At 38.2% G+C, this 26,289-nt stretch overlaps 1 protein-coding gene across 3 annotated transcripts in view; it reads right to left on the bottom strand.

Moving 5' to 3' along the window:
* CABLES1 (Cdk5 and Abl enzyme substrate 1) overlaps window positions 1-26,289 on the bottom strand; it is a 60,899-nt gene that overhangs the window by 12,633 nt on the left and 21,977 nt on the right. The window contains exons 1-5 of one of the 3 annotated variants that reach the window (XM_070747631.1): window positions 20,087-20,165; window positions 15,287-15,379; window positions 11,463-11,540; window positions 2,760-2,859; window positions 323-479 (exon numbers count right to left, since the gene is read on the bottom strand). In XM_070747631.1, the coding sequence (XP_070603732.1) occupies window positions 323-479; window positions 2,760-2,855 (253 nt within the window). In that variant the 5' untranslated portion in view covers window positions 2,856-2,859; window positions 11,463-11,540; window positions 15,287-15,379; window positions 20,087-20,165. Of the gene's footprint in view, window positions 1-322; window positions 480-2,759; window positions 2,860-11,462; window positions 11,541-15,286; window positions 15,380-20,086; window positions 20,166-26,289 lie in introns of those variants that run through there. The other 2 variants (XM_070747629.1, XM_070747630.1) reach the window with 2 other exon arrangements.

Genomic DNA, 26,289 nt, shown 5'->3' with positions numbered 1-26,289 from the left:
GCTAACAAAACTGTGATATTTTTTCACATCAGGTTTGTAGAAAATGAACTTGCTGGATGGAGATTGAATGATGTCAGTGAAATGCCTGATCTACAAATAGCTATGCTGTACAGAATGAACACGTACAATGAGAAAACTTGCTTAGTCACAAAATGCCTTAGCTTTTGGTTATATGCTAAATATCAACAGCTCTTGCACTATTCATGAGTATTCTCATTTGATTTCATACTATAACAGAGAAAAAGCACAATGCAGATGATTTGTAGAATGTATCCAATAATAGCCATTTCAATCATGTTTGCATATGCTATTAATAGGCTACCTGTATCAAAGCTCCCTTGGGTGCTATTAGCTCTTCCCAATGAAAGGCTACGATGGCTTGCATTACGAAATTGTGAAAAGGATGAGGTTGAGTCTATCGTATTTCTCCGTGTCCCCAAGGCATTGGTTGGAAAGAGAAACTGGGTATAAGAAACAGTCTAATCAGGAAGAAAATAAAAAAAAAATATTTAAGTTGAGAGAACACATCATAGAAGATGAACCAGAAGCCAATTACAGAAAAATAACAAGGTTGTACAAATTTTCAATTTTTTTAGTTTCAGAAATGAAATGTGCCATTTCATAATTAATTTCACATGCTGAATTCAAAGACAATAATGAAATTTGTTAGATGGCTCTAGTTTTCATTCAAGGGACGTTTTACATTTTCCAATTACAGGTAATAGGCAAATAATTCACCAAAATTTAATAAACACGTATATTTTTATCAAAATTAAATGAATTATATTCGCAACAGTGAATACATGAAACAATCTATTGTATACGTTTACCAAGAAAAATTTATTTAGTAAACAAGTTTAAAATGTTCAAAAGTTTAAATTTCTCATTAATCTTGCCTTCAGTTTGTGTCCCTTTTGCTTCCCTTGACTTTACTTTTGCAATCAAGGAAAGGATTGTCTCTTACAATTGTCCAACAGTGGTCTGAAGCATTGATGGGCTCCATTTATCTTGATATATTTTTTCCATAGCTGCAATGTCTTGATGGAAATGCTCCCCATGCTCATCAATCACTGCTCCACAATTTGATGGAAAGAAATCCAGATGAGAGTGTAGAAAATGAATTTTTAAGGACATGTTACAACCAAGATTTTTGTAAGCCTGGATGAATTTTTCAACGACTTCCTTGTAGCTTGCTGCTTTATTGTTTCCAAGAAAAATTAATGTCACTGACATGAATGCTATCCACACAGTCTTTTCCTTGCCATGCAACAGAAAAAGAAACTCATCATCGTTAATAAATTCACAGATCTGTGGGCCAACAAAAATTCCTTAATTTATTTTTGCAGCACTAATGGAAATGTATTTATCACGTACATGAAAACTGCTTTATTCCTGTCCATTGCCTTCACAAAGTTTTTCATTAATCCCAACTTGATGTGTTAATGGAGGTAGTAAAATCTTGTTGCTGTCTACAAGTGTTAAATACTTTACATTTTTATTCCCTGGTTGCAGCGTCTGTCATAGCGGCAAGTCTTTTTTGATATAGTGCAATTCTTTCGCATGACCATCCCATTCACACAGTAAACAGCAATATTTAATATATCCGAGTCTACGGAGAGGGGTGGCATACAAATCCAATAAATAAATAAATCCAATCCACCTTGAAGACCAAGTAAGATAGTAATCACTTTCAAATCACCACAGATTGACCATTGATATTGACCATAGTTAACGCATCTTAAGAACTCTTTCAAGTTTTCATGTGTTTCTTTCATTGCAACTGCATAAGCAACTGGAACAGATGGTAGCTGATTGCCATTACGCAACAATACAGCTTTAAGACTTATCTTGGAAGCATCAACAAAGAACCTCCACTCATCTGGATTATAATCTATGTTGATGGTCGACATTAAACCACAGATGTTGTTACAAGCAGCAATACCACCTTCCTGGTCAAAGAATGGAAGAACATCCTTTTGACGATCATGGTATAGAGATGGATGAATATCACTTGCCAGGAGATTCCACTGCTTTCATCTTGAACCTAAGACCTCTGCCTTGTTCTTTGGAAGCTCCAGATCTCTTATTAGGTCATTCAGTTCCATTTGTGTTATAAGATGCGGTTCAGCGGATGTGGATGGCAGATAATCCAGGTCATGTAAGGCTCTTTGTTCATCACTACAAGCTTCCTGAGGTTCTTCCTCACTGGATTCAACTTCAAAAGATTCAGGCACTTTTGGAATTGGTAGTCCTTCCCTATGAGGTACTGGACGTATTGCTGAAGGAATGTTTGGATACTGCACAACTTTTTTTTCTTATTAAGACCTTTCTCAATTGGAGGCACCATACAAAAATAACAATTACTGACACGATCTGTTGGTTCTCTCCAAATCAATGGCCTTCCACCTGCTTGTATCATGAAAACTAGAGCCAATATACATTTTAAAATGTTATTTTTGTTTTTAGCACCCGGAAATTATGTAAGAACAGCTGTATTCATACTCCCAACTTTTTATCTGTAGAACAGCGTAATGTTTCACAATTTAACGTGATTACAGTATATTGATATTTAGTGGCAAATTCCATTAAATGCAGTCAAGCTTACTCTCTGGAAGATTAATGATTTTGGCATTGTAAATTTTGGAAATTTACAAATGAACTTAATAATGTTTAGTAATAACCACTGCTTTCCCCAAAGATAGTAATTGAGTGTAGTTTATGATTCCAGAGACTATATTTTGAAGAATTAGTACCCATACCTTTCCATTAGCTCCTAATTCCACACCTTCAAGGCCAACTATGTCTTTCAAGCAAACACCTGCAGTAGTACATTGCCTTCCACCTTCTGTTTTCATATCTCTGTGAAATAAAATCAGTGATGCATATAGTTTTTAGAAATATGTGGAAATTCTGAATTTAAAGAAGATCCTGTTTATTACTTCTATAGTTTTGTACAAGAGACAAACGAGCAAGATAAAGAATGCAATAAAATATCTTCAAATTCACATAAAATTTCAATTAAGCTCAGGAAATGTTTGGAAGAAATACAGAATCTGTTAATCCACAACTCACATCATGGAAATATGGAGTTATAACCCCTCCCCCTATAGCTCTTTGCTACTATAACTTGATCATCTTGGTTTTTGCAACCAAGTTTTAGTAATCTTAGTGAATTAAATGTATTACATTTTGTAATTGCAAGTTATAGATTAAGATGCAAAAGAAACAAATAGCAAAAATCAGTAAAATGTCTACATATTTGCAATATTTTTATTATATTTTTTATTAATTTTATTAAATAAAACATTTATTAAATGTTTTACTATATACTTGAAAATAGAAAATGATTTATTTTACTTTTTTTAAAAAAAACAAAGAAATCCTGTTACATATCAATACCATAACCATGGACTCTTCTAAAAATTGCTATGAATTTAGCATCTGTTTTGTGTAGACGTAGTTCTACTCACAAATATTTTCCATTTAGTTGAAGAAATAGCAAACACACATAAAAAATTCCTTTGTGCATATGAATAGTCCACTTTATTTGAAAAAATGGAGATATCTATGCAAGGACATCTACAAAGGGCAGGGAAACAAATGGTCAGAAAGCTAACTACCACTTACCTTCATGCAACATTGTGATGCAAGTACAAAAGGACAGAGTTTGTGCTATGACATCAAAGCAGATGGTCATTATGCTATATTACTGCTGGCTGATGACTTTTATGTATCTATGGCCAGAGGAGCATATATTGACTGGGTTCACAGATCAAGCATTTTATTTTGCTTAGTGTTCTGTGCAAATCCAATTAAATGCCCAGACTCGTTTGCTATGTAATGGGTGGCAAATAAATTAAATATATAAATAAGGTTAAAAATTGTGATTTACTGTTTTGTATGATATGTAAAGCCAGCTTACTGATAAATCAAACTTCACCTTAGCATAAATCAAGCCGCTGGATGAGATATGATTAATTAAAGGGGGATTGATTAATAAAGGGCTCTTTAACCTTGGTTTCATGCTAAAATCACACTTTACATGTTCTATTGTCATCAGATTTTATGGTATACTTGAAAAAATAGATCTCAATCTAATCAATTTTATCATTAATGTGATAAAAGATGCTGGGAATTATTGTTAAGAGGAAAAACCACACACAAGGGAATAGAGAAACACTTCCTTTCACTTTCTAATAAAAAATGTTCTTAGACTATGTCATACCTCATTCACTTCATTTGACTTCAATGCCACATATTTGGTCCTTAGTCCCTAAATTTATTTTAGGAAGCCATATTATTAGTTTCATATTTCTTAGTTGAATATACAGCTTACTTTATGTAAGACTTTTTTTCCTTTTTATTTAATTAATGAGAAACTTAGAAGCAATAATTTATGCTATAAACAAACATTATATGGCATTCCTAGTAGGAATTCTAGATAACATTAACATTAAAGCAACCATATACTGTACTTGAAACCAAATGAACTATCTCTTCATTTTACTTATTACACAAAAAACACTGCCCTGAAAGCTCAAAAAGTTAACCAAGTAAATATCTGTAAATATTCCAACTTGTCTGGAAGAAGTTAAAAGTTTATCAGTCATTATTTATTTGTTTGTTCCCCAGACATATACAGTGTATAAGACACTGGAGTATAAGACACACTTTAATTTTAGGACGCAAAACAAGAAAAAACCAATTCTGGTAACAAGCAACACAGATCTCACCATTTTAAAAGAATTTGGTTGTACACAAGCTCCTATTGTTTGAAAATAAATTGGCATGCCATCAAGAACAAAGACCATAATAGCACATCTGCTTTATCTGTTAGTAAAGCAAAGATTTATTAAGTGGTATTTCTTAATAGCTGTTTTGCACAAAGCAAACTGGGAGAGAAAAAATAATAATTGAAATGGCAGTTGTGGAGGAAGAAGGTTTTCCTAAACTGCACTTAGGGATTTTGATTTGGATGCCTATTTTATTTTGCAGTCAGCTGGCACTAAAAATAAAAGTAAACAAAATGAAAAATAAATGTTCGCATTTAGGAAATGCCATCTTATTCCTTAAATTCCTTGAGTCACTTAGTTGAATTGGGTGGCTCTAGGAATCAAATAAAATAGGGAAGGAATGAAGGGAGGGAAGAAAGAAATGGGGGAAGGAAGGAAATGGGGAAAGACAAAAGGAGGAAATTGGAAAGCGAGTGAATGAGGGAGGGAGAGAGGGAGGGAGGAAAGAAGGAAGGAAGGAAGGAAGGAAGGAAGGAAGGAAGGAAGGAAGGAAGGAAGGAAGGAAGGAAGGAAAGGAAGGCTTTCTATATTTATATATGGTATGCTTGCGTGTATGTATTTTAGTATATGGGGTTTTTTTAAATTTTTCAATATTTTAATTAATTGGATTATGTATTGGATTGCTTTTCACTTGTTGTGAGCCGCCCCGAGTCTTCGGAGAGGGGCGACATACAAATCCAAATAATAAAACAAACAAATAAATAAATATCAAAAAGCATGAGGGAATGGAGAATTCTAAAAGAAAAACCCAATGGGTTATCAATTTTATTTATTTACATTCCACTGCAATTCTGCAACCCTTGAGATGTGGAAAATTAAAACCTGTAGGATTTAAAACAGCAGTAAATTAAACCATAAAATTAAAAGACCATACACTCTAACAAAAATAACAGAACCTAAAAGCAAAAGTAAAAAAAGATGACACAGTGAATAAACATCACTGCAATGTCTCTATTTCATTTTAACTGCATGTTAAATGGCGAGATGAAGTGACAACTGATGTTTTTGGGTTTGAGATTCCCGTGTGGCTTTTGGAGATGCCATCATGGCTAACAGAAAACATGATCTTGTCCCCTGCGGCTTCTCTTCCGCAATGGTTGGGCATCCCGTATTTGGAATCGGGGACGAAAATGTTTTCAGGTGACAGCGCGCAACCCTGATTCCAAACAACGGAGTGTCTGGCTGTGGGGGGTAGAGGTTGTGGGGCACGGGATCATGGTTCTTTTGGCAATGCTTGCATCTTTCACGGGAGTCTTGAGCCCCAAACTGTCAGTTGTGTTGAGACCAAAAAAGAGCATCACATTTCGGGCGGTGGGCAGCTCTGCTTACATGCCCCATTTTTAGAATTGAGGAAAGAGTGATGTAGAAACAACTACATCACATTTATTTATTTATTTATTTATTATTTATTTTATTTTATTTATTGGATTTGTATGCCACCCCTCTCCGCAGACTTTCATTCTGATTAAAATATACCTCATTTTAAAGAGTGCCCATTTTGCTTTCATTTTTTAAATTTTAATTCTGAAACCATGGTACAAACTTTTATTTATAATTTAACTTTTCTTGAATTAGATGGAACATGTTTGCAACAGGAATAATTTATCAGAATGTTGTTAAATATTCTTTAGTAAACATTGCTGAGTCAAAAGTCAAGGTCTGGCTCATCATTCTAACAGTCTTCCTCTCATTGCCAGTATTTTTAGAATTCCTGAAATTCTTTAGTTTGTTTTCTTTACTCCGCATTTCATCAAGCTTCTTCTTCATAATATGAACTCAGATTATCAGTGATCCAATTACAAACCACACCATATCAAACAGGTAGTCAAAATTATTAAAGATAATGTTAGGGCAATTCATCGTAAAGGAAAGTTTCCTATATGATATTGTATGATATGGTCTTCTGTCTTGATAACTAGAAATAGAGAAGGCCTGGAGAACAAATTGGAGAAGGAAAAGAAAATGGTAGCTAAAAACGCAATATAAGTGCAAGGAAATAAAATTGGTCAAATATATTTTTTATTTCATCGCCTGATTATCGGGTTGGAAAATTAGGTGAACTTTTTTCAGTTCAACACTTCAATTTATCTCTTTAGTTATACAAGAAAGTTCATGTTTATAAATATGTTTTTCTCTTACATACAGTGGTACCTCAGTACTCATTGTTAACTGTTTCCAGGAAGTGCAATGAGTAGTAAAAACATCGAGTGCCAAAAAACCCACATGACTTACCATTGATCCATTTTTGGGCCAGGAAGGACTTCCTATGTCAGTCACTTTCGCAGCATGGCTGATTTCCTATCCATTCTCTGTGCCTACCTCAATGTGTCAAGTACCAAACAACAAGTACCGGAACAACATTTTTAGGTCAAAATACATAGAATACCAAATTCAATAAGTTTTGAAGCAGTCACGTATGAGGTACCACTGTACTAATGAAAGTTAACTTCTTAACAGCATGTCTTCTATGGTTTTTGTGATTTCAAAATATTATTTTTCTGATAACAATTACCAATAAACTTCTAGATTAGAGAGAACACATCAGTGTGATATGAAAATAAAACAATGTTTTAAAAACATGGATTAGCATTGAGGGTGAAAAAGCAAACTTACATTTTTATATTTCCCTTCTCTCTTTCTCTCACATACATGTATATAGCATCACACAAATACTATCCTTACACAGGGTGGGACAACTCACCATGACCAACTTGCCGCGAGGCAACTTGCAACAGGACAATTCAACAAATACAAGTTATATTAATTTTAATCCATAAATACAAGAGTTACAATAATTTCAATGAAAATGTGGTTACCAACAATAAAAATAATTCAATGAAACAATATATCATTGAATTGTCCTGTGGCGAGTTGTCTTGTGACAAGTTGGCCATGATGAATTTGCCCCGTAAACATTTATTTTATTTATTTATTTATTAATCAGATTTGTATGCCGCCCCTCTCCGTAGACTCGGGGCGGCTAACAACAATAATAATACAATGTAAACAAATCTAATATTTAAGTTAATTTTAAAACCCCAATTTAAGAAACCAATCATACATACAGACATACCATGCATAAATTTTATAAGCCTAGGGGGAAGGGAAAGTCTCAATTCCCCCATGCCTGATGACAGAGGTGGGTTTTAAGGAGCTTACGAAAGGCAAGAAACATAATATAAACAATGTTGTAAATTGCAGTCATGTGAACACCGAACACTGCAAACACCTATAAATGTGGAGCAGTTGCCAAGGCTTAAAATGTGATTGTATGACTGTGGGAAGGTGGCCGTTGGAAACTTGAATCTGAGACATTAGTGCTGAGGCTCTGAAATCATCTGTGATCATTTCAACAGTTGTTAAGTGACCAGTGTTAAGTGGAGAACTACTTGTATAAGTACGAGGGTTATCTGGAAAGTAAGGTTACTGGAGCTGACTCTCGTGTGGAATGTTCATGGGGGAAGTTGGTATTACTATTGTGTAGCGGGAAGCCAGCGGAATAGAACGAGCAGTGCCAGTGGTCAGTAGATCATCAACTGACATTCTGGTGAAGGTTAGATATGAGCGTCCTCATTACGTTTCCCGTGAAGTGCGTGCTGTAATACGCTACCTGAATGCTAAGGGCATGAACGCTGCTGCGATGGGTACCCAAGATGCTTACTGAAGCACACAATCAACAGTCAGTGCCACCCGATAATTTCTTGACTGTTCCAAGGTTGAAGGTCAGGCTTTTCTCAACTGTATAGTGACAGGAGGAGAAACTTGGGCTTACCACCAAACTCCAGAGAGCAAATGGCAATCAATGCAGTAGTGTCATAACCATTCTCTTTCAGCCAAAAAATTCAAAACCTACGGTAGCAATCGGCGAGAAAAATCTTGCATAAATCTTGAGCACCTACCGCAGCAGTGTTTATGCCCTTAGCATTCAGGTAGAGTATTACAGGGCACACTTTGCAAGAAATGGAATGAGGACACTCATCTCTAACCTTCAATACAAAGCCAGTCAATGATCTACTGACCACTGGCACTGCTCATTCTTTTCTGCTGGCTTCCCGCTACATGAGAGTAATAGCAACTTCCCCCACGAACATTCCCCGCAAGAGCTACATGCCTTGTTAACTTTCTTCCCGGATAACCCTTGTATATTATTATGTCCTTTCCTGTTGCAAGATTGAGAAACATCACTCTTCTAAAGGTAGCAATTGCTTTGAGAGATTTTTATCACTAATGATCAATTTTCTAAAGCAAAAAAATCTTAAATTACCCCTCTAAAATCTTCAATCCAAATAATTGCTAGCTTCCACTTTCTTTCCTTGTTAATGGCTTTTTCACTGTAACAATGAGCAATTAAATGCTAAGAAGCAGTTAACATAATTTACAATTTGATTGGAATGACTTGCGGTCAAAATAACTTCCCTTTTACTATTCATCATATAAGTACCTAGTCCCTGTACCTTTAACTGTACCTATTTTACTTATAGATGAACGTTGGACTTTATTTATTATTTATTTTATTTATTAAATTTATTTTCTGCCCATCTTATTTTGAAGCAACTCTGGGCAGCTTATAGCAGTAAAAGCATTAAAATAATAAAGAATAAATATTTCTACAATAATAAAAATAGAGTTATAGTTAAAAGATGAGGAAGAAGCAAGATGGGAGAGGGAGATAGGATTGCTTTTTAGGTCATCAACCACCTCTAGTGTGAAGCTCCCCCATGGGGCCCCCAAACGATCTGGCAGAGCTGGGTGTTCAGGCCCTTATGGGAGGTCAGAAGGGTGGAAGCTGATCTCCCCTCAGAAGGTAAATTGTTCTAAAGGGCAGGAGCCATGGCAGAGAAGGCCCTTCTCCTCGACCCTGCCAACTGGGTCTTTGAGTGCTGGGGCCTACAGCATTTTTTCTTTGCTGGAATGGGTGGTGCAGCCCAATCCCAGTGGGGTGAAACGATTGATATCCCCTTTTCCACACCATATACATGGTACAGTGTATGCTAATTGAGCACAGAACCAGCTGCTCTTTTCAGCAACTATATCAACATTCACATGACAGCCATTCGTGTTACACAGTTAATGTCTCATTTTTAGTCCATCCCATCCTACAAAAAAGAGAGCAATTATTGTCAAATTGCAGTCCTAACTAATTTGCCTTCAAAATCTTTAGCCAACAGAGGTTATGACTGAGCTTCTTGTTAATCTCTATTCATCCTACGTGCTACAGCACATTTAGTTTTAGAGGAAGAATAAATAATAAAATGCCTGAAAAAAAATCTGTTCTATATTTACATATTTATTAAAGTATGTTTAATATAGAGAATACTTTTACTCTTGCCCTGCAATATAACCTTGTTGAATTGTTGTTCTTAATGTTCTTCTATTGAAGAGCAAGAAGAGATCCTGCGACAAAGTCAATTCATTTCTAATCTTGCCACATCACTATTTCTTGCTTGATTACAATCAGAGGCGGGATTCAGCAGATTCTGATCATTTCTGGAGAACCAATAGTAGAGAACCACCTCTGAATGGCCCCGCCCGCATTTATTTTCTGACTCCCAAGTCCTAGCTGATCGGGAGCAAATGGTGATTTTGCAATAACCTTCCCCTGGAGTAGGGTGGGAATTGAGATTTTACACTATCCTTCCTCTGCCACGCCCACTAAGCCACACCCACAGAACCAGTAGGGAAAAAAATTGAATCCCACCACTGATTACAATGGGCCCCTTGTAAGGAGACAAATCCAAATGCTGCAAAATAATTATATCTGTAGATGTTGTTTTTCCATCAAAAACAAACGTTATACAGTGATACCCCATCTTACAAACGCCTCATCATACAAACTTTTTGAGATACAAACCCGGGATTTAAGATTTTTTTGCCTCTTCTTACAAACTATTTTCACCTTACAAACCCACCGCCGCCACTGGGATGCCCTGCTCCAGACTTCCATTGCCAGCGAAGCACCCGTTTTTGCGCTGTTGGGATTACCCTGAGGCTCCCCTCCATGGGAAACCCCACCTCCGGACTTCCATGGTTTTTTGATGCTGCAGGGGAATCCCAGCAGGAGAATTTCAGTAGTGAAAAAACGGGCACTTCGCTGGCAACGGAAGTCCGGAGGTGGGGTTTCCCAGCGAGAGGAGCCTCAGTGAAATCGCAGCATTGCAAAAACACAGAAGTCCGGAGGTGGGGTTTCCCATGGAGGGGAGCCTCAGGGGAATCCCAGCAGCACAAAAATGGGCGCTTAGGCTGGCAAAAGGGGTGAATTTTGGGCTTGCACGCATTAATCGCTTTTCCATTGATTCCTATGGGAAACATTGTTTCGTCTTACAAACTTTTCACCTTAAGAACCTTGTCCTGGAACCAATTAAGTTTGTAAGACAAGGTATCACTGTATATTTATTCAAATGTGTAGGATGCCTAACTCTCAAATGACTCTGAGTGTCTTACAACTAAAAACCAACTAATTAAAAAAATACAACTAGAAGACCAAAGACAAAGAACCAAACCCACAAAACCAAACCAAATGGAGTTCCATAAGCAGGTCTTCCAACAATTTTCAGCTGGGCAGAGATTGTAATTATGGCATCCTTTTTCTGAAATGACAGCTGTGGCATCTATATTGTAAGTCACACTTAATGTATACTCAGAAAAAAAGCTATGAAAAAGTATACATACCCAACATGGCTACAATCCCGATACGGCAGCACTGAAAATATGCTGCAGAAGGATCTTCTGCCACTAATAAGGACTATTCTAGAAGGCAAACAAGATAAAGCATATGATCTACAGTAGAGTAGAGTAGAGAGAATATCCAGCAATTCAGAATGATCTCATCCTTCTTTTTTCTTTCATGTTACCCTTGCTATTCCTATCTTTGTTCTATGTAGTCTACATGCCATTCCTTCCTCCAGTTTTCCCCACAGCAACATTCCCATGATGTAGGCTGGCTGTAGGGATAGCTGAAATCCCCACATGGGCTTCCATGGCTGGAGAGGATCATCAACCTGGTCCTCACAGGGTTTGATACAACACTTTAACTTCTCCAAGATCACAATGCCTTCTATTATTTTGCTGTGGGCAAAGCATTTTCAATTGTCAAAATCCAACTTCCCATGCTCATTTAATAACATCAGATGCAAGTCCAGGCATTATGAATTCATGAAACACAGGGACAGCTCATCATCCCCTTTGGGAAGGGGCAGCAAGTCCTTTGAAAGAGTGTAGCATTAATCATATCATTAATGAGAGAGAGGGAGGTCTATTCTCTGTATTTCACACAAGCACAACTGCAGAACAGAATACTGTAAACATTATTAATATGAGCTTTAAAAATGCTATGTCTAAGAAACAATGAAAGTACACCAGGCAGGAGGTAAGAAAGAGAAGAAAGTAAAGACCTGGCCCTGGGTCAGATCTCCATAAAACTTTCAGCCAAACCTCCAATGTAGCTGTCGTATTTTTGTCTCTTTCATTATGTTTAAATATCTGACAAGGTAATCCCCAGGAAGCTACAAATAAGACGCTGATTATCTCTTTTTTTAAAAGCAGAATGCTGTGCCAGAGATGTTTGAGAAATAAATTATTCTTTCTGCCCATGTTCATAAAGATAACAATAGGTAAATCCTGCTGAGCAGATGACAGTACAAAATACTTAACAGCTAACCAAATCTAACATCAAGCAGATGGCTTCACTATTTTGTGTTTTCATTCAAAAAATGAAAGCACAACAATTTAAAAGAGGCATTAAACTTACAACAATATCTGAGCCTCTTCGGACTATACAATGAAATATCAAAATATGCAATGAAACTGTGCAAAGTTTCTAATTGAGAACACAGGTGGCACTGTAGCAAATTATTGCACAGAATGTCTGCTACGTTAGATGCTAATCTTTTAGGAATGTTCATTTAATCCACAGGAATTGAACTTCATGAAGCATTAAAACTGAACTCTCATTCCCCTTTTAGTTGACTTGGTATTACTCTGCACTGCTGATCATGAACGACATATTTTAATTTCAAGAAGAGTGGAAAAAACATAAAACAAAATGTAAGGACAGCAATCAAGAGACTAATCATAGTCATTTTTACTTAAGGTATTCATGACTGTGATAATCACATCTGGACTGCAAAAACCTGTTCAGCGATTAGAGGATAATAAAGAGTAAGAATCTCTCTGCTACCTACTGTTTTGAGTTTTTGGAATGAGATTATGCTTACTCATAACAAAGTTCAATATACAGTGTTCCCTTGCTTTTCGCGGGGGATGCGTTCCGAGACCGCCCGCGAAAGTCAAATTTCTGCGAAGTAGAGATGCGGAAGTAAATACACTATTTTTAGCTATGAACAGTATCACAAGCCTTCCCTTAACACTTTAAACCCCTAAACTGCAATTTCCTATTCCCTTAGCAACCATTCAGATTATTACTCACCATGTTTATTTATTAAAGTTTATTTAAAAAAATGTTTTTTAAAGGCAGACGAAAGTTTGGCGATGACATATGACGTCACCGGGTGGGAAAAACCGTGGTATAGGGAAAAAACCTGCGAAGTATTTTTTAATTAATATTTTTGAAAAACCGTGGTATAGACTTTTCGCGAAGTTCGAACCCGCGAAAATCGAGGGAACACTGTATAATTGAAGTTGGCAAAATAAACCCATGGCATTACACTAGCCTTACTTTTTAGAAGCAGTTGACCACAGGAAAAGATTTTAAAGCATCTTCATCTAAAGTTCTTTAAAGGCATACAAATAATAGAAACACCTCTATGAATGTGGTAGAGATCAAAAAGATCAAGTAATAGGGAAGGAGAAATAGTTCACCATAAGAAACCCTGACATTTAAAACCAAGCATGCTGAACTAGATAGGAAAACAATCTTTCTTTGTAGAAACCAGACTGCCTTGTTATTATATAACAAACGCCATAGTTTCATTGTGAAATAATGCTTCTAAAGACCTTCAGTTATTAGTCATGTACAGAAGTCTATCCTGCTGCATAAGAACTTTTAAACTGGCAATACAAATATATAAAATGAGGCAGATTTCATAAACACAATCTCTTATTTCTAAGGATTTGGAACTCACTGCTGATTGTTAGTGGGTGAAAAAGAAAGTCAATAAATTATTCAGATATTTTAGCACTGAACTAAAGATCTTTTTCTCTTACATGTCCAGCATCCATTTGTACACCATCAAATGATAGGTGGTCATTTATCCTACCAATTTCACAACATCTCAAGCACAAAATAAGAGACATGCATTCTTTACACAATTATTCCAGGCACAGTGTGCTCATGCTTCATTTCTTTTCTACACTTAAAAGATCCTAGTCTTCAACTCCAATAAATTGGAATTGCTCAGTCACTAAATCTACTAAATCTAACAGTAAGTTTCAAGACAACTGCTGACTATTCCCTACTTCATTGAAGAGTCCCATTGTCCATTATATTTCCTGGTTCACATGTAACAATATAGGATTTTATTGCTTCTATTTCTTATTATGTTGTAGGGCACACAATCTTATCAAAGTGTTATTGAGAATAATGATGCCTGTCATTTTTCACTCCTGTAAATATCTCTTATTAGCTAGATGCCATGGCTATCGAAATAGTAAGCTTGATTTCATGCAAAGATTTAATCTTCATATTACTTTGAATCAAGCTTGTTCACTTAAAGAAGAGATTAGCACAGCTACAGCCTCTCATAAATAAATATAATGATAAAGCATTTATAGTTGGTGAAACTGCATGAAGAGACCTCAGAATCTCTTGCAGATATTTGCCACAAATAAAACTCCCCAGGTCATTTGTTCTATGGATGGAATACAGAAGATTTTAAACCATTACCTCTCAGGTTAGTATTCTGCAGTTGTATTGGGTTAGAGTTCCTCAAATTCCCAACCAACACAGGAGTGGCCATGATGGTTGGAAATGTTATATTTTGTGCTTCAATACATCTGGATAGACAGGCAGATAAAATGTATATTATTTATAATTTAGATTCCTGTAAGTTGACCCACTCAGCATGGATTTCTGGGCAATATACTGTTAAAACCAATGCAATAAAACACAAGTGAGCTAACTTTAAGAGTTACATATAACAAGGCGAATATAAGCAAGGTAGATTATACATACAACAGGCACAAAACCAACCTATCTGGGTGCTTGGGGGAAAAACCATATTTCAAAAGATTATCGAAAGATTAGCAGGGTCATGGCAGCCAAAACTTCTGAGGCAGAGATCATAACAGAAAAAGCATGCTTTCTAGGTCATAAGAACAGAATAGTAACAATTTTTAAAACATGTAGCTCAGCTTGCTGATCAGCATACATAGATAATTCTCCATCAATATGCTTGATGATTTTATTTGCAGAGTTCTATACAAAAACATACAGTTCTGAATTTAGAATCCCATTTCTATATGCCCCAAATAATTTGTTCTCATTTCCTATATTCACGTGTTATCCCAATTATACGGTATTCTTTCCTGCAAAATACCTGCCACTTCTTGTATCATTCTGCCGCAAATTCTTGATGAAATGAATCTTCTTAAAGTTCTTTGGTCTGGGTGAGCCTGACAGGGTCCGGCATCTAAAAAATAAAGGATGTCGAAATAATTAAATTCTTTCTCTATAGCTGAATCTCTCAGCACAAAGACAAGAAGGCAATTATTCAAGTGACCTCTTATCTCTTAAAATTAACGAATTTATAGCAATAAGAGAATGCAGAAATAAAAAAACCCTTACATTAAAAACATAAAACAATGTATTTTAGAACTAAACATAAAACCTCTTGGATTATACTGTAGCTGCCTTTAGGAAAGCTGATTACAAAAGAGTGCAACAGTTTTTCTCTCACAAAAATTTTCCAATTATGCATCTTGTTGGGCAGAGCTACTAGGCCCAAAACTTGTTTTGCGCACACACGGAAGTTAACCCACCAAGTAGTCACAGTTAACCAGGCTTTCTTGTAAAATACAGTAATACCTCGTCTTAAGAACTTAATTGGTTCCCAGAGGAGGTTCGTAAGGCGAAAAGTTCGTAAGACGAAACAATGTTTCCCATAGGAAACAATGTAAAATCATTAATGCGTGCAAGAAACCCCCCCCCCGCAAAAATGGCGTTCCTCTGGGCGCCGCCGCCGCCTGGCTGTCACCTTTTGAAACAGCCGGGCGCTTCTCAGCATTCTCCCGAATGCTGAACCCGGAAGTTCAGCAAAAGATTGGGTTCAGGTTTGTGAGGCCGCCGAGAAGCCCCACCACCTGGCTGTCACCTTTTGAAACAGCCGTGGGGCTTCTCGGCTTTCTCCCAAACCCAAACGCCAAACCTGAACTTTTGCCGAACTTCTGGGTTTGGTGTTTGGAAGGCTACCGAGAAGCCCCGCCGCCCGTGCGTCTTTTGAAACAGCCGGGGGCTTCTCAGCGTTCTCCTGAACGCCGAATCCGGAAGTTCGGCAAAAGTTCGGGTTCAGCATTTGGGTTCAGGAGAACGCTTGAGAAGCCCCGCTGCCCAGCTGTCAGCTTTGCAAAAGAGCCGCAGTGCTGTTGGCGGTCGGGAGGCTCAAACGGAGGTGGGGAATCCCATAGGGAATTCCATGGGCGGAGCTTTGACGTCATGGAGACATCCTTCCTGGCCAGCTGAAATGTGGACTCCAGTAGAAAAGTTTAGGAAGTAGAAGCATTTTTTCCCATAGGAATCAATGTAGAAGCAAATAATGCGTGCAAATCCATTAGGAAAGAAATAAAAGCTCGGAATTTGGGTGGGGGGAGGAGGAAGAAGAAGAGGAGGAGGGCAGTGCTGCCGAAGGAAGAAGGTGAGGTGAGGGGAATCAAAAAATCCAAAATTTAAGGCTTAAAAAAAAGAGGGACTCTGAAGCGGCGTGGAGGAGCACACGCTTCCCATACACCCAGCGCCAGGCTGCTTCCCATACAGTGCGCCAGAGAGAGAAACTCAGGGGAATGGCAAGAAATTGGTCAGTCCTTCGTGCCAATCCCAAATATCCTGGGAAATTTTTCTGGGCTTGGGTTCTTAAGTAGAAAATGGTTCTTAAAAAGAGGCAAAAAAATCTTGAACACCCGGTTCTTATCTAGGAAAGTTCTTAAGTAGAGGCGTTCTTAGTAGAGGTACTACTGTATTGGCTTAGTAAAAACAATATTTTATTATTTTTATTTATTTATTTATTTATTTATTTATTCATTCGTTCATTTATTTATTTGTTGTTTGTTTGTTTGTTTGTTTGTTTACTTACTAACTTGCTTGGATTTATTTATTTTGGTTGGATTCTATGCCACCCTTCTCTGCAGATTCAGGAAGCTTACAAATAAGGATAAAATATAATACAAAATCTAGTGAGGAGAACTCCAAACCTAAAACTAGTATTAAACCCCCAAAGATATACAAACTAGACATACACATTCATTCTAACTATAATCATATCCTCGACCGGAGCAAGATGTTAAGATCAACAGCTCCAGGTCTGCTGGCAGAGGTAGTTTTTAGACCTCGCAAAAGGCCAGAAGGGTGGGAACAGAACAGATCTCTGGAGGGAGTTGGTTCCAGAACCAATTCTTAGACGTGGGATTGTTAATTTCTGGATAGATAAGTTTATTTTGTAGGACCAAAAAGAAATGTCTTTTATAGGAAAGGAAAGAATATTCCTATCTTAAGAACAGGAAATTACAGACCTAAAAAATTGGAGACAAGTGTTTACAAGTTCCAATGTGTGCAACTAAAATTAGTTATTTTCCTGACAATGTTCAGAATGGCGTTCTCTGCTGAAAAATTGGGGAAGGCAGAATAGCAAGCATGGGAAAAGTTATAGGACTTACAAGATTCTGTTCAGAGTATTTTGTGAGATGTGCATCTAATATAAATTTGATAAACGGTTGAAATTTATGTAATACTTCATTTTTTATATTTTATAAAATATATTTTTCTAAATATATTAAAATAAAATATATTTTTCTAAATATTTTATGTTAATTTAAGCAATAATTCTAAACATTATTAATGTTAATTTACACATTTTTATTTTTATACAAATGGAGCTACACACTGCTGTAAGAAAACTAACATCTCTTATTTTGTCTATTTAAGAGAAACTGGAAACTATTTCTGCTAACTACTTTGCTGTTTTTTAGTAGAAGCAAAGTTTAAGAGAAAAAACTAAATACTACTGCATTTTAAGATGTAATTTGGCACTGATATAAATATTTGTCCTGAGTTCAGGCATTTTGAACCACAACTGATCACAAGATAGAAAAAAAACTTATAAACTGCACATTCCTTCTGGAGACTTTATACTGCTAATTATGCTTATTTCCATAATTTTAATTTGCTTTCCTTGTAACATCTTCCTATTGCTCTTGGCAATCGCAATGGGTTCCAATTAAAAGATACCTCACTGTGAACAAAACGCCACTGGAAAGATTGCCTTAAATAAACCATATGAAATATTAAACACTATTCCTTTTGGCAATAATACATATATTTAAATAATATACAATGTTACTTTCATTCTTTTGAATGTGCAGTTACATGCTATACAAAATAACATTTTACTACTAAGAAAGTCATTTGTGTTTTTGCTTTAGGAGACAGAAAAAGGAGACCTTTCCAGTTCAGTTTAAACAATAATGAATTGATAAACTTAAGCCCATAAAGATGATATGGGGAGTTACACAGTAATAGTTATGTATTTTTCAAAATACAGGAACTAAGTGGCCATTTCAAATTTTTCAACTGGTGATTCTTTTTACCTTTAATTTGAAACAATGGAAGCAAGAGTTACTATAGTGGGTTGCATAATTAAAGTCACCTCCCAAAGGAATACTAAAAAAATAGAAGAGACATTAAACTCAAGGATTTCCCCTATTTTTCTTCCGTCCCCCCCCCCAAAAAAAATCTGGCTCTTGATAGGACAGATGTGCTGCCTAGCTAATGAATTAGCACTTCTCTCTCTTTCTAACTTGCTTCAGCCAGTAATCAGCAGTTTCCTTGAGAAAATTTTAGACCTTGGTTTTGGATCATGAAATAAAACTTATTCTGTGTACTGAATCAAAAGATTAAACCCCCTAGACCAGGGTACGCAAACTTGGCTCTTCTATGATATGTGGACTTCAACTCCCAGAATTCCTGAGATAGCATGATTGGCCCAGGAATTCTGGGAGTTTAAGTCCACAAGTCATAGAAGAGCCAACTTTGCCCACCCCTGCCCTAGACAGATTTCCTTTTAAATAATAAGAGCAAGAAAGCCCTTTTAATGTGCTCAGTTTATTTTATCAATACAGATTCTCTATCATAGATGGCAGCTTATGTCAAAAGAGCTTTTTAGTTGAAGGATCTTCAGTCAATGAAATCAATTCTTCATTATGATGTTCGTCTCGATTCTAAAACAATGAGATTTTGGGTCATATTCACATGTTTGTATGTGCACACTTTGCTTGTTTAGTTTTCCCTCCCCAACAAAAGTGAAATGATTGTGTATGCACATCCATACACACAGAGCCAGGAACAGCTAAGCTCAGTGTTTCCCAACCTTGGCAACTTGAAGATATTTGGACTTCAACTCCCAGAATTCCAAATGCTGGCTGGGGAATTCTTGGAGTTGAAGTCCAAAATATCTTCAAGTTGCCAAGGTTGGGAAACACTGGCTTAGCTATATTCCCTAGCACCCCGAATAAAGCAGAACTCTTCTGTTAGCTCTAATTAATCTCCTGCCATAGTTTACAGTGTGTTTGGCTCAACTAATACACAAGAGACTTGTGATATAAATCACAAATTCTCTATGTACACATCCATTGGGGACAGATTAGAAGTATTCCTCCTCTTTGCCAATAATATTATATTGTATAACTTATCTTTGTTTCTGGATGATTTAATATTTTTTGTTTTTTTATTTCAAGTAATATGGACAAAAGGCGTTTAAAATAGTTTTTAAATTGTTGGCCAGGGAAAAGTCCAAACTGCACTTCAAAAACTGTTTCCTATATCTCATGCAATTCTATTTCCCTCAAATTCTTTTTTCCATGAAGCCCTTGGAAAAGATATTCAGTTGCCCCAGGATATCTCTTTATATATAAAGATAAAAATTATACAAGCTATGGTATTCCCTGTGATATTCTATGGAAACAACTGCACGATAGGAAGAGTATTGACACTTTTGAATTTTAGTATTGGAGAAGCTTTCTTCACGGAAGGTAAACAAATGGATAATCGAACAAATCAAACTACAGTTCTGACTTGAAACACAAACGATCAGAATAGGATGACCAAGAGCAAGATGGAGAGACTCACTTACCTTGATGATGGATGCAATGTTAAAACACCAGATAAAGAAAATCTATCATATTTTTCAGAGTATAAGATGCACCTTTTTACCCCCCAAAAGAGGGTGAAAACTTGGGTGTGTCTTATACACCGAATACAGCCCCACCCACCCACCCAGCCACCCCACCCCACCCTTTGGCCTCTGCCTCCCAGCAATTTACCTCCTTGCAGCAAACAGAACAGAGCGTCTTAAGCCAAACAACTCATTATCAGCTCCCCAAACCCTCATCTGATTTAAAGGCTGGGCCACCTGCTAAACTGAAAGTGACACTAACTGCAAGGAAGCAAATTGCTGCAAGACCCAGATTTTTATTTTCTGCTAAACTGGATGCAGGGAGGTAAGTCAATGTCTGTAGAATGTTCAAATTACTAGACTTATTTTTAAATTTTGCTTTATTATTGTTCTAGACCAGTGTTTCCCAACCTTGACAACTTGAAGATATCTGGACTTTAACTCCCAGAATCCCCCAACCAGCATGGGGAATTCTGGGAGTTGAAGTCCAGATATCTTCAAGTTGCCAAGGTTGGGAAACACTGGTCTAGACAACAAAATGAAGTTTTTTAAAACAAATGCTTGATCTGAAGAGGCCTGGTGCTATTGTATCTTATTTTAAATAACAGAGAATAATGTATAATTCCAGAAAGCCAATTTTAACAGCTCTTTATAAGTATAGTCTGAAATGTGAGTGTCCTGTTTAGTATTAAGATAAAGCAGCTGAGTTAAATCCTGACTATTTGGAGTAGATCTATTTAAGTAATTGGAAGGATTAGTATGATTACATTTAAGAAAACCTTCTGGCATTAATATACTGCCATAATGTACATTTCTCCAATTCTTTCCTATTTCTATGGGTCAGGCACACATGCACAGAAATACACAACCAACAGTGTATATCATCTGTGCTGTTTGTTGTTTGCTAAATTGCTAGGAGGCAGAGGCCTTTTTTCCTTGTTTTCTTCCCCAAAACTAAGGTGAGTCTTATACTCTGAAAAATATGGTTTGTAGTTGCTAACAGTAGTCAATATCTTGATGGCACATAATCATTCAATCTACCCATCAAGCAAGCAAGCAAGCTATACTCTTGGTAAACAACAATAAAAGTTTGGAAAATGTATTTAGAGGCCCTTGCATGTCTATATCTGAAAAGATCAGTATTATGCAAATAATAAGTTTCTCTTTGATACAATTGACAGTTAGACTTTGAAGAAGCAAGATAGGAAAAGTATTAATGCTCTTGAACTTAGAAATTGGAGAAAACTCTGAGAATACACAACCAGCCAATAAAACAAATAAATGCATATAGACCATAGAATCACCTTGCAGTTTACCACTGAATACAAAAATGATCAGGCTTAAACTCTTACAGTTTATAATATGCTTATTGCATAAACAACAACTTAATATGTGAGGGGAAAAACTCAGAAAGAAGCATTCAAAGTAATTCAAAGAAATTCTGCTTTAACTCAGTATGAACATTTGAAATTCCTTTCAGTTTTTAAAATCCTGTCTTTACTTGATTATGTTAAATATACCTCACTGAAAACAGTACTCACATGTTATTGTGCAGTTGCAAAGCATTTTACATATAACAATCATATTAAATAAAAAACTGACAGGAATATAATAGATATGAACAATCTTCTATTAGGGCTTTGTGAGTTTGTAGAGCTGTTTCCTTTTTAAAAAAATTCTTCTCAAGTTAGCATAAAAAAGAGATGAGACAAAGCAACACTTTTTTGCTGTACTTATGCTTTAAAAGTAAATAGCCTGAAATTTGCTTTTGAAACATAAAACATGATTAAATGAGCAAAAAGGACCTATTACTAAAGGAGATGCTTAGTACTTCACGCTTTCTTAGTTTATATTTTTATAATTAGAACAAGGTGTAATTTAATAAAGCTGGCTTCAAATTAAAGATGGAGTAAGGAAACAATAGGAAAGTATTTAATAGTTTAAAAGTGCTCAACACATTTTTTTTTCATAAATAGGATAGGCTTAAAACCTAGAAAGAATCTGAAACGTGTTGATAAACACGTTACAAAAATGTAGATTTATAGAAACTTGACAAGGAAAGCCAAAATATCTCAGAAGGTTAATTAAAAGGAAAACCTAATTGACACGTCTCTGTAAATGTTAGGTTCTCTCTTACAAGAGTAGGAGGGGAGAGGACGGAATAAAAGGATGATTTGGAGGAAAGGTTGGAAGCAAAAAGGAGTGCAAGGGGAGGAAGGAGGGGCTTGGCGGGGGTAAAGGACCAATGAGAAAAAAGCGGGAGAGAAGAATGGAGGTTGGCGAGCCAAAATAAAGGGATAGGATAGCAGAGGCTTCTGTGGGACAAACCTGAGAGAAATAAGGGGATAAGATAGCAAAGGCTTCTGTGGACCAGGCATGAAGAATAGGATAGGATACGATAAGATAGGATAGGATAGAAGCTTTTGTGATGCAAGCCTGAGGAAGAAAAGAGTTTGGGCGAAAGGAGGCAAGCAGAGGGGGGACATGATCGAAACATTTAAATATATTAAAGGGTTAAATAAGGTCCAGGAGGGAAGTGTTTTTAATAGGAAAGTGAACACAAGAACAAGGGGACACAATCTGAAGTTAGTTGAGGGAAAGATCAAAAGCAACATGAGAAAATATTATTTTACTGAAAGAGTAGTAGATCCTTGGAACAAACTTCCAGCAGACGTGGTGGATAAATCCACAGTAACTGAATTTAAACATGCTTGGGATAAACATATATCCATCCTAAGATAAAATACAGAAAATAGTATAAGGGCAGACTAGATGGACCATGAGGTCTTTTTCTGCCGTCAGACTTCTATGTTTCTATGTTTCTAAAGAATGAAGGAGCAGAGGCTGTGGAAGGAGAGCCCAGGATGAAGTTCAAAAGAGAGAGAGAGAAAACGGAAGAAGTTCCACCCAGTCACATGACATGCCTGCTGAGAAGAGGCTGACCACCACCCCATTGCGTGTCCCTGGCAAGTAGAGGTGCATCAGAGAGGGACCAGGGTAGACTGACAGCCAGCAAAAGTGGGCCAGGAGAAGCCAGACTCTAGCGACCCTTACAAGCGCTGCACAAGGTTTTGGGGATATTTTTTGAGAGATGCTCCTTAATCCTATGTAAACCACTTGTAGTTGCAATATACAAATTGGGAAACTGTATCTTTCATTTAGTTAATTAATAAAACATAGAAGCCACCTGACTCTGGATGATTTGGGACATTTTACAATTAAAAATTGAAAAGTAACATAAACTGAGCAAAAAAAAGAATCACATAAACTCAGAAAACATACAATATGCAGTACAGTGATCCCCCGGGTATCGCGATCCCGATCATTGCGAACGGGCTAAATCGCGATTTTTCAACCCGGAAGTCAAAACACCATCTGCGCATGCGCGCCCTTTTTTTATGGCCACGCATGCGTAGATGGCGCCGGGCAGATCAGCTGCTGGGCGGCTTCCCTGGGTCTTCCCCCTCTTGCTGGCGGGAGGGTGAGCGGCGGGCATCAGCGAGGAGTTTCCCCACCGCCCACGCAAACTCCTCGCTGCCGCTCGCCCGCCCTTCGCCCGCCCACGCCGTTCGCTCGCGCCGCTTCCCAGCTGAGTCCTGAAGCGAATTGGCTTCAGGACTCAGCTGGAAAGCGGCGCGAGCGAGCGGCGGGAGCGAACGGCTTGTCCGCCGCCTGCCTGCCCGCGCGCCCGCCGCTCGCCCGCCCACGCCGTTCGCTCGCGCCGCTTCCCAGCTGAGTCCTGAAGCGAATTGGCTTCAGGACTCAGCTGGGAAGCGGCGCGAGCAAACGGCTTGTCCGCCGCCTGCCTGCCCGCGCGCCCGCCGCTCACCCGCCCTTCGCCCGCCCACGCCGTTCGCTCCCCCTCTTGCTGGCGAGAGGGCGAGAAGCCCCCCCAGCACCCGCTCGCCCGCCGCTCGCCCGCCCTTCGCCCGGCCACCCGCCGTTCGCTCGCTGCTCGCCCGGCCACCCGGGTTCGGGGGGTGCTGGCAAGCCCCCCATGCCGGCGGCGACGTTTTAAAACAGCCGCGCGGCTTCCCAATGAGTCCCGAAGACAAACGCGGAAGTTCGCCTTTGACGTTTGTCTTCGGGACTCAGTTGGGAAGCCGCGCGGCTGTTTTAAAACATCGCCGCCGGCATGGGGGGCTTCCTAGCAGCCCCCCAAACCCGGGTTGGGGGTCCGGGGGGTGCTGGCAAGCCCCCCATGCCGGCGGCGACGTTTTAAAACAGCCGCGCGGCTTCCCAATGAGTCCCGAAGACAAACGCGGAAGTTCGCCTTTGACGTTTGTCTTCGGGACTCAGTTGGGAAGCCGCGCGGCTGTTTTAAAACATCGCCGCCGGCATGGGGGGCTTCCTAGCAGCCCCCCAAACCCGGGTTGGGGGTCCGGGGGTGCTGGCAAGCCCCCCATGCCGGCGGCGACGTTTTAAAACAGCCGCGCGGCTTCCCAACTGAGTCCCGAAGACAAACGGAAGTTCGCTTCAGGACTCAGCTGGGAAGCGGCGCGAGCGAACGGCGTGGGCGGGCGAAGGGCGGGCGAGCGTCAGCGAGGAGTTTGCGTGGGCGGTGGGGAAACCCCAATCTTCGGCTCCTCGCTGCTGCGGCGGAAGTAAAAACACCATCTGCGCATGCGCAGATGGTGTTTTTACTTCCGCAGCGCTACTTCGCGAAAAACCGATCATTGCGAGGGGTCCTGGAACGGAACCCTTGCAATGATCGGGGGATCACTGTAATGAAAAAACAACAGAGGCTCAATAGCCGCAACTTTGAGACACTAACCAAGTCTTCAAGGACTTCTGGATTACCTTCAGAGTGGGGTGCCAAATGAAATAACTGAGTAAATCAATCGGTCAATATTTTGGTGCATTTAAAAGCATCTGACAAAGTATTCACTAAAAACTTTTAAGCTGATTTAGCTGCCATGGGATTAAAAACAAAGTCTTAGGATTCTTAGCTAAAGAAAAAGCAAGGAGGAAAAAAATAATTTATCTCAACAGACTGCGGAAACTTTTGCATCTCATTTGGAAACCAAGGACCCAGAGTACGGAGGAAGAATGGAGAGGAACACACTGCAAGATGCTTGAAGTCCAGTGTGAAGTTTCCACAGTCTATGTTGATTTGGAGAGCCATGTCATCTGCTGGTGTTGGTCCACTATGCTTCATTAAGTCCAGGATCAAGGCAGCCATCTATCAGGAAATTTTAGAGCACTTCATGCTTCCTAAACCTTATTGAAAATCTATCAGGCATTGCCAAGAGAAAGATTAGAGACATGATACCGAAAAATGCAGAAGAATTTAAGGTCGCTATATACATCCTGGTCTTCCATAACACCTCAGCAGTGCCACAGGCTGATAGCTTCCACCATTCTTTCTTCAATATGGTCAATTTGTGATTCCATAGCTGTCTAAGCACAAAATCTTTTTTCCCCAGAGGTCCTGGAGTCTCTTGTGATTATGAGGTTGAAAATACATAGGACCAGTTCCCACCAACAAGAGGTGGGAAATGCTAGGAAAAGCTCTAAGTCATAAAAGGTTACCCACTCCTGAGCAATAAAAGCTACTTTAATTTTCTCCAAAAACTTTCTTTAATTTTTCCTAACCCCTAAAGTGAAGACAGTGAGGATAGAAGGCTAGCCTCTCTTGTTTTACCTCATCTCCAAAACATACACCCAAACAAGATTTGTCTACTCTCATTTTTCAGTTTTCTTTTGGTGCCCAGTGACAACCTTTGCATTTTTTGCTGCCAATTCTGAGTTACCACATCTCTTTTATATTTGTATTTTTTTTTTGCTAATAGTCAAAACAAGACTACTGCTTGTTCTGACTATCTGACTTATCTGAGGTTCCTTTGAAGAAAAAAATATATGAACTATATCTCCAAAGTTCATGACCAACTCCCATTCATTCCTTTTATCATACAATTAAAAACCTAGATATGCCTGCCTTGAACTTTTCCATTTACTGTAATCATGTTGCCTAAAAATACAAAAATATGCCTGGTAGACCAGAATGTATTTTCAGAAACATCACACATTGAAGGATTTTGTTCTCACACTACAGTAACGTATTGCACAGATCACTGCTTGCTTCAGTGAATACAAATTGCCTCTGAATTTCTATTACATAATATGACAGAACAACATATACAGTATAAATCAGAAAATAA

The sequence above is a fragment of the Erythrolamprus reginae genome, chromosome 3, assembly GCF_031021105.1.
Source record: "Erythrolamprus reginae isolate rEryReg1 chromosome 3, rEryReg1.hap1, whole genome shotgun sequence".
In the NCBI taxonomy this organism is placed as follows: Eukaryota; Metazoa; Chordata; class Lepidosauria; order Squamata; family Dipsadidae; genus Erythrolamprus; species Erythrolamprus reginae.
The sequence above is the reverse complement of the archived record's forward strand: the minus strand, read 5'-3'. Positions and strand labels throughout refer to the sequence as shown.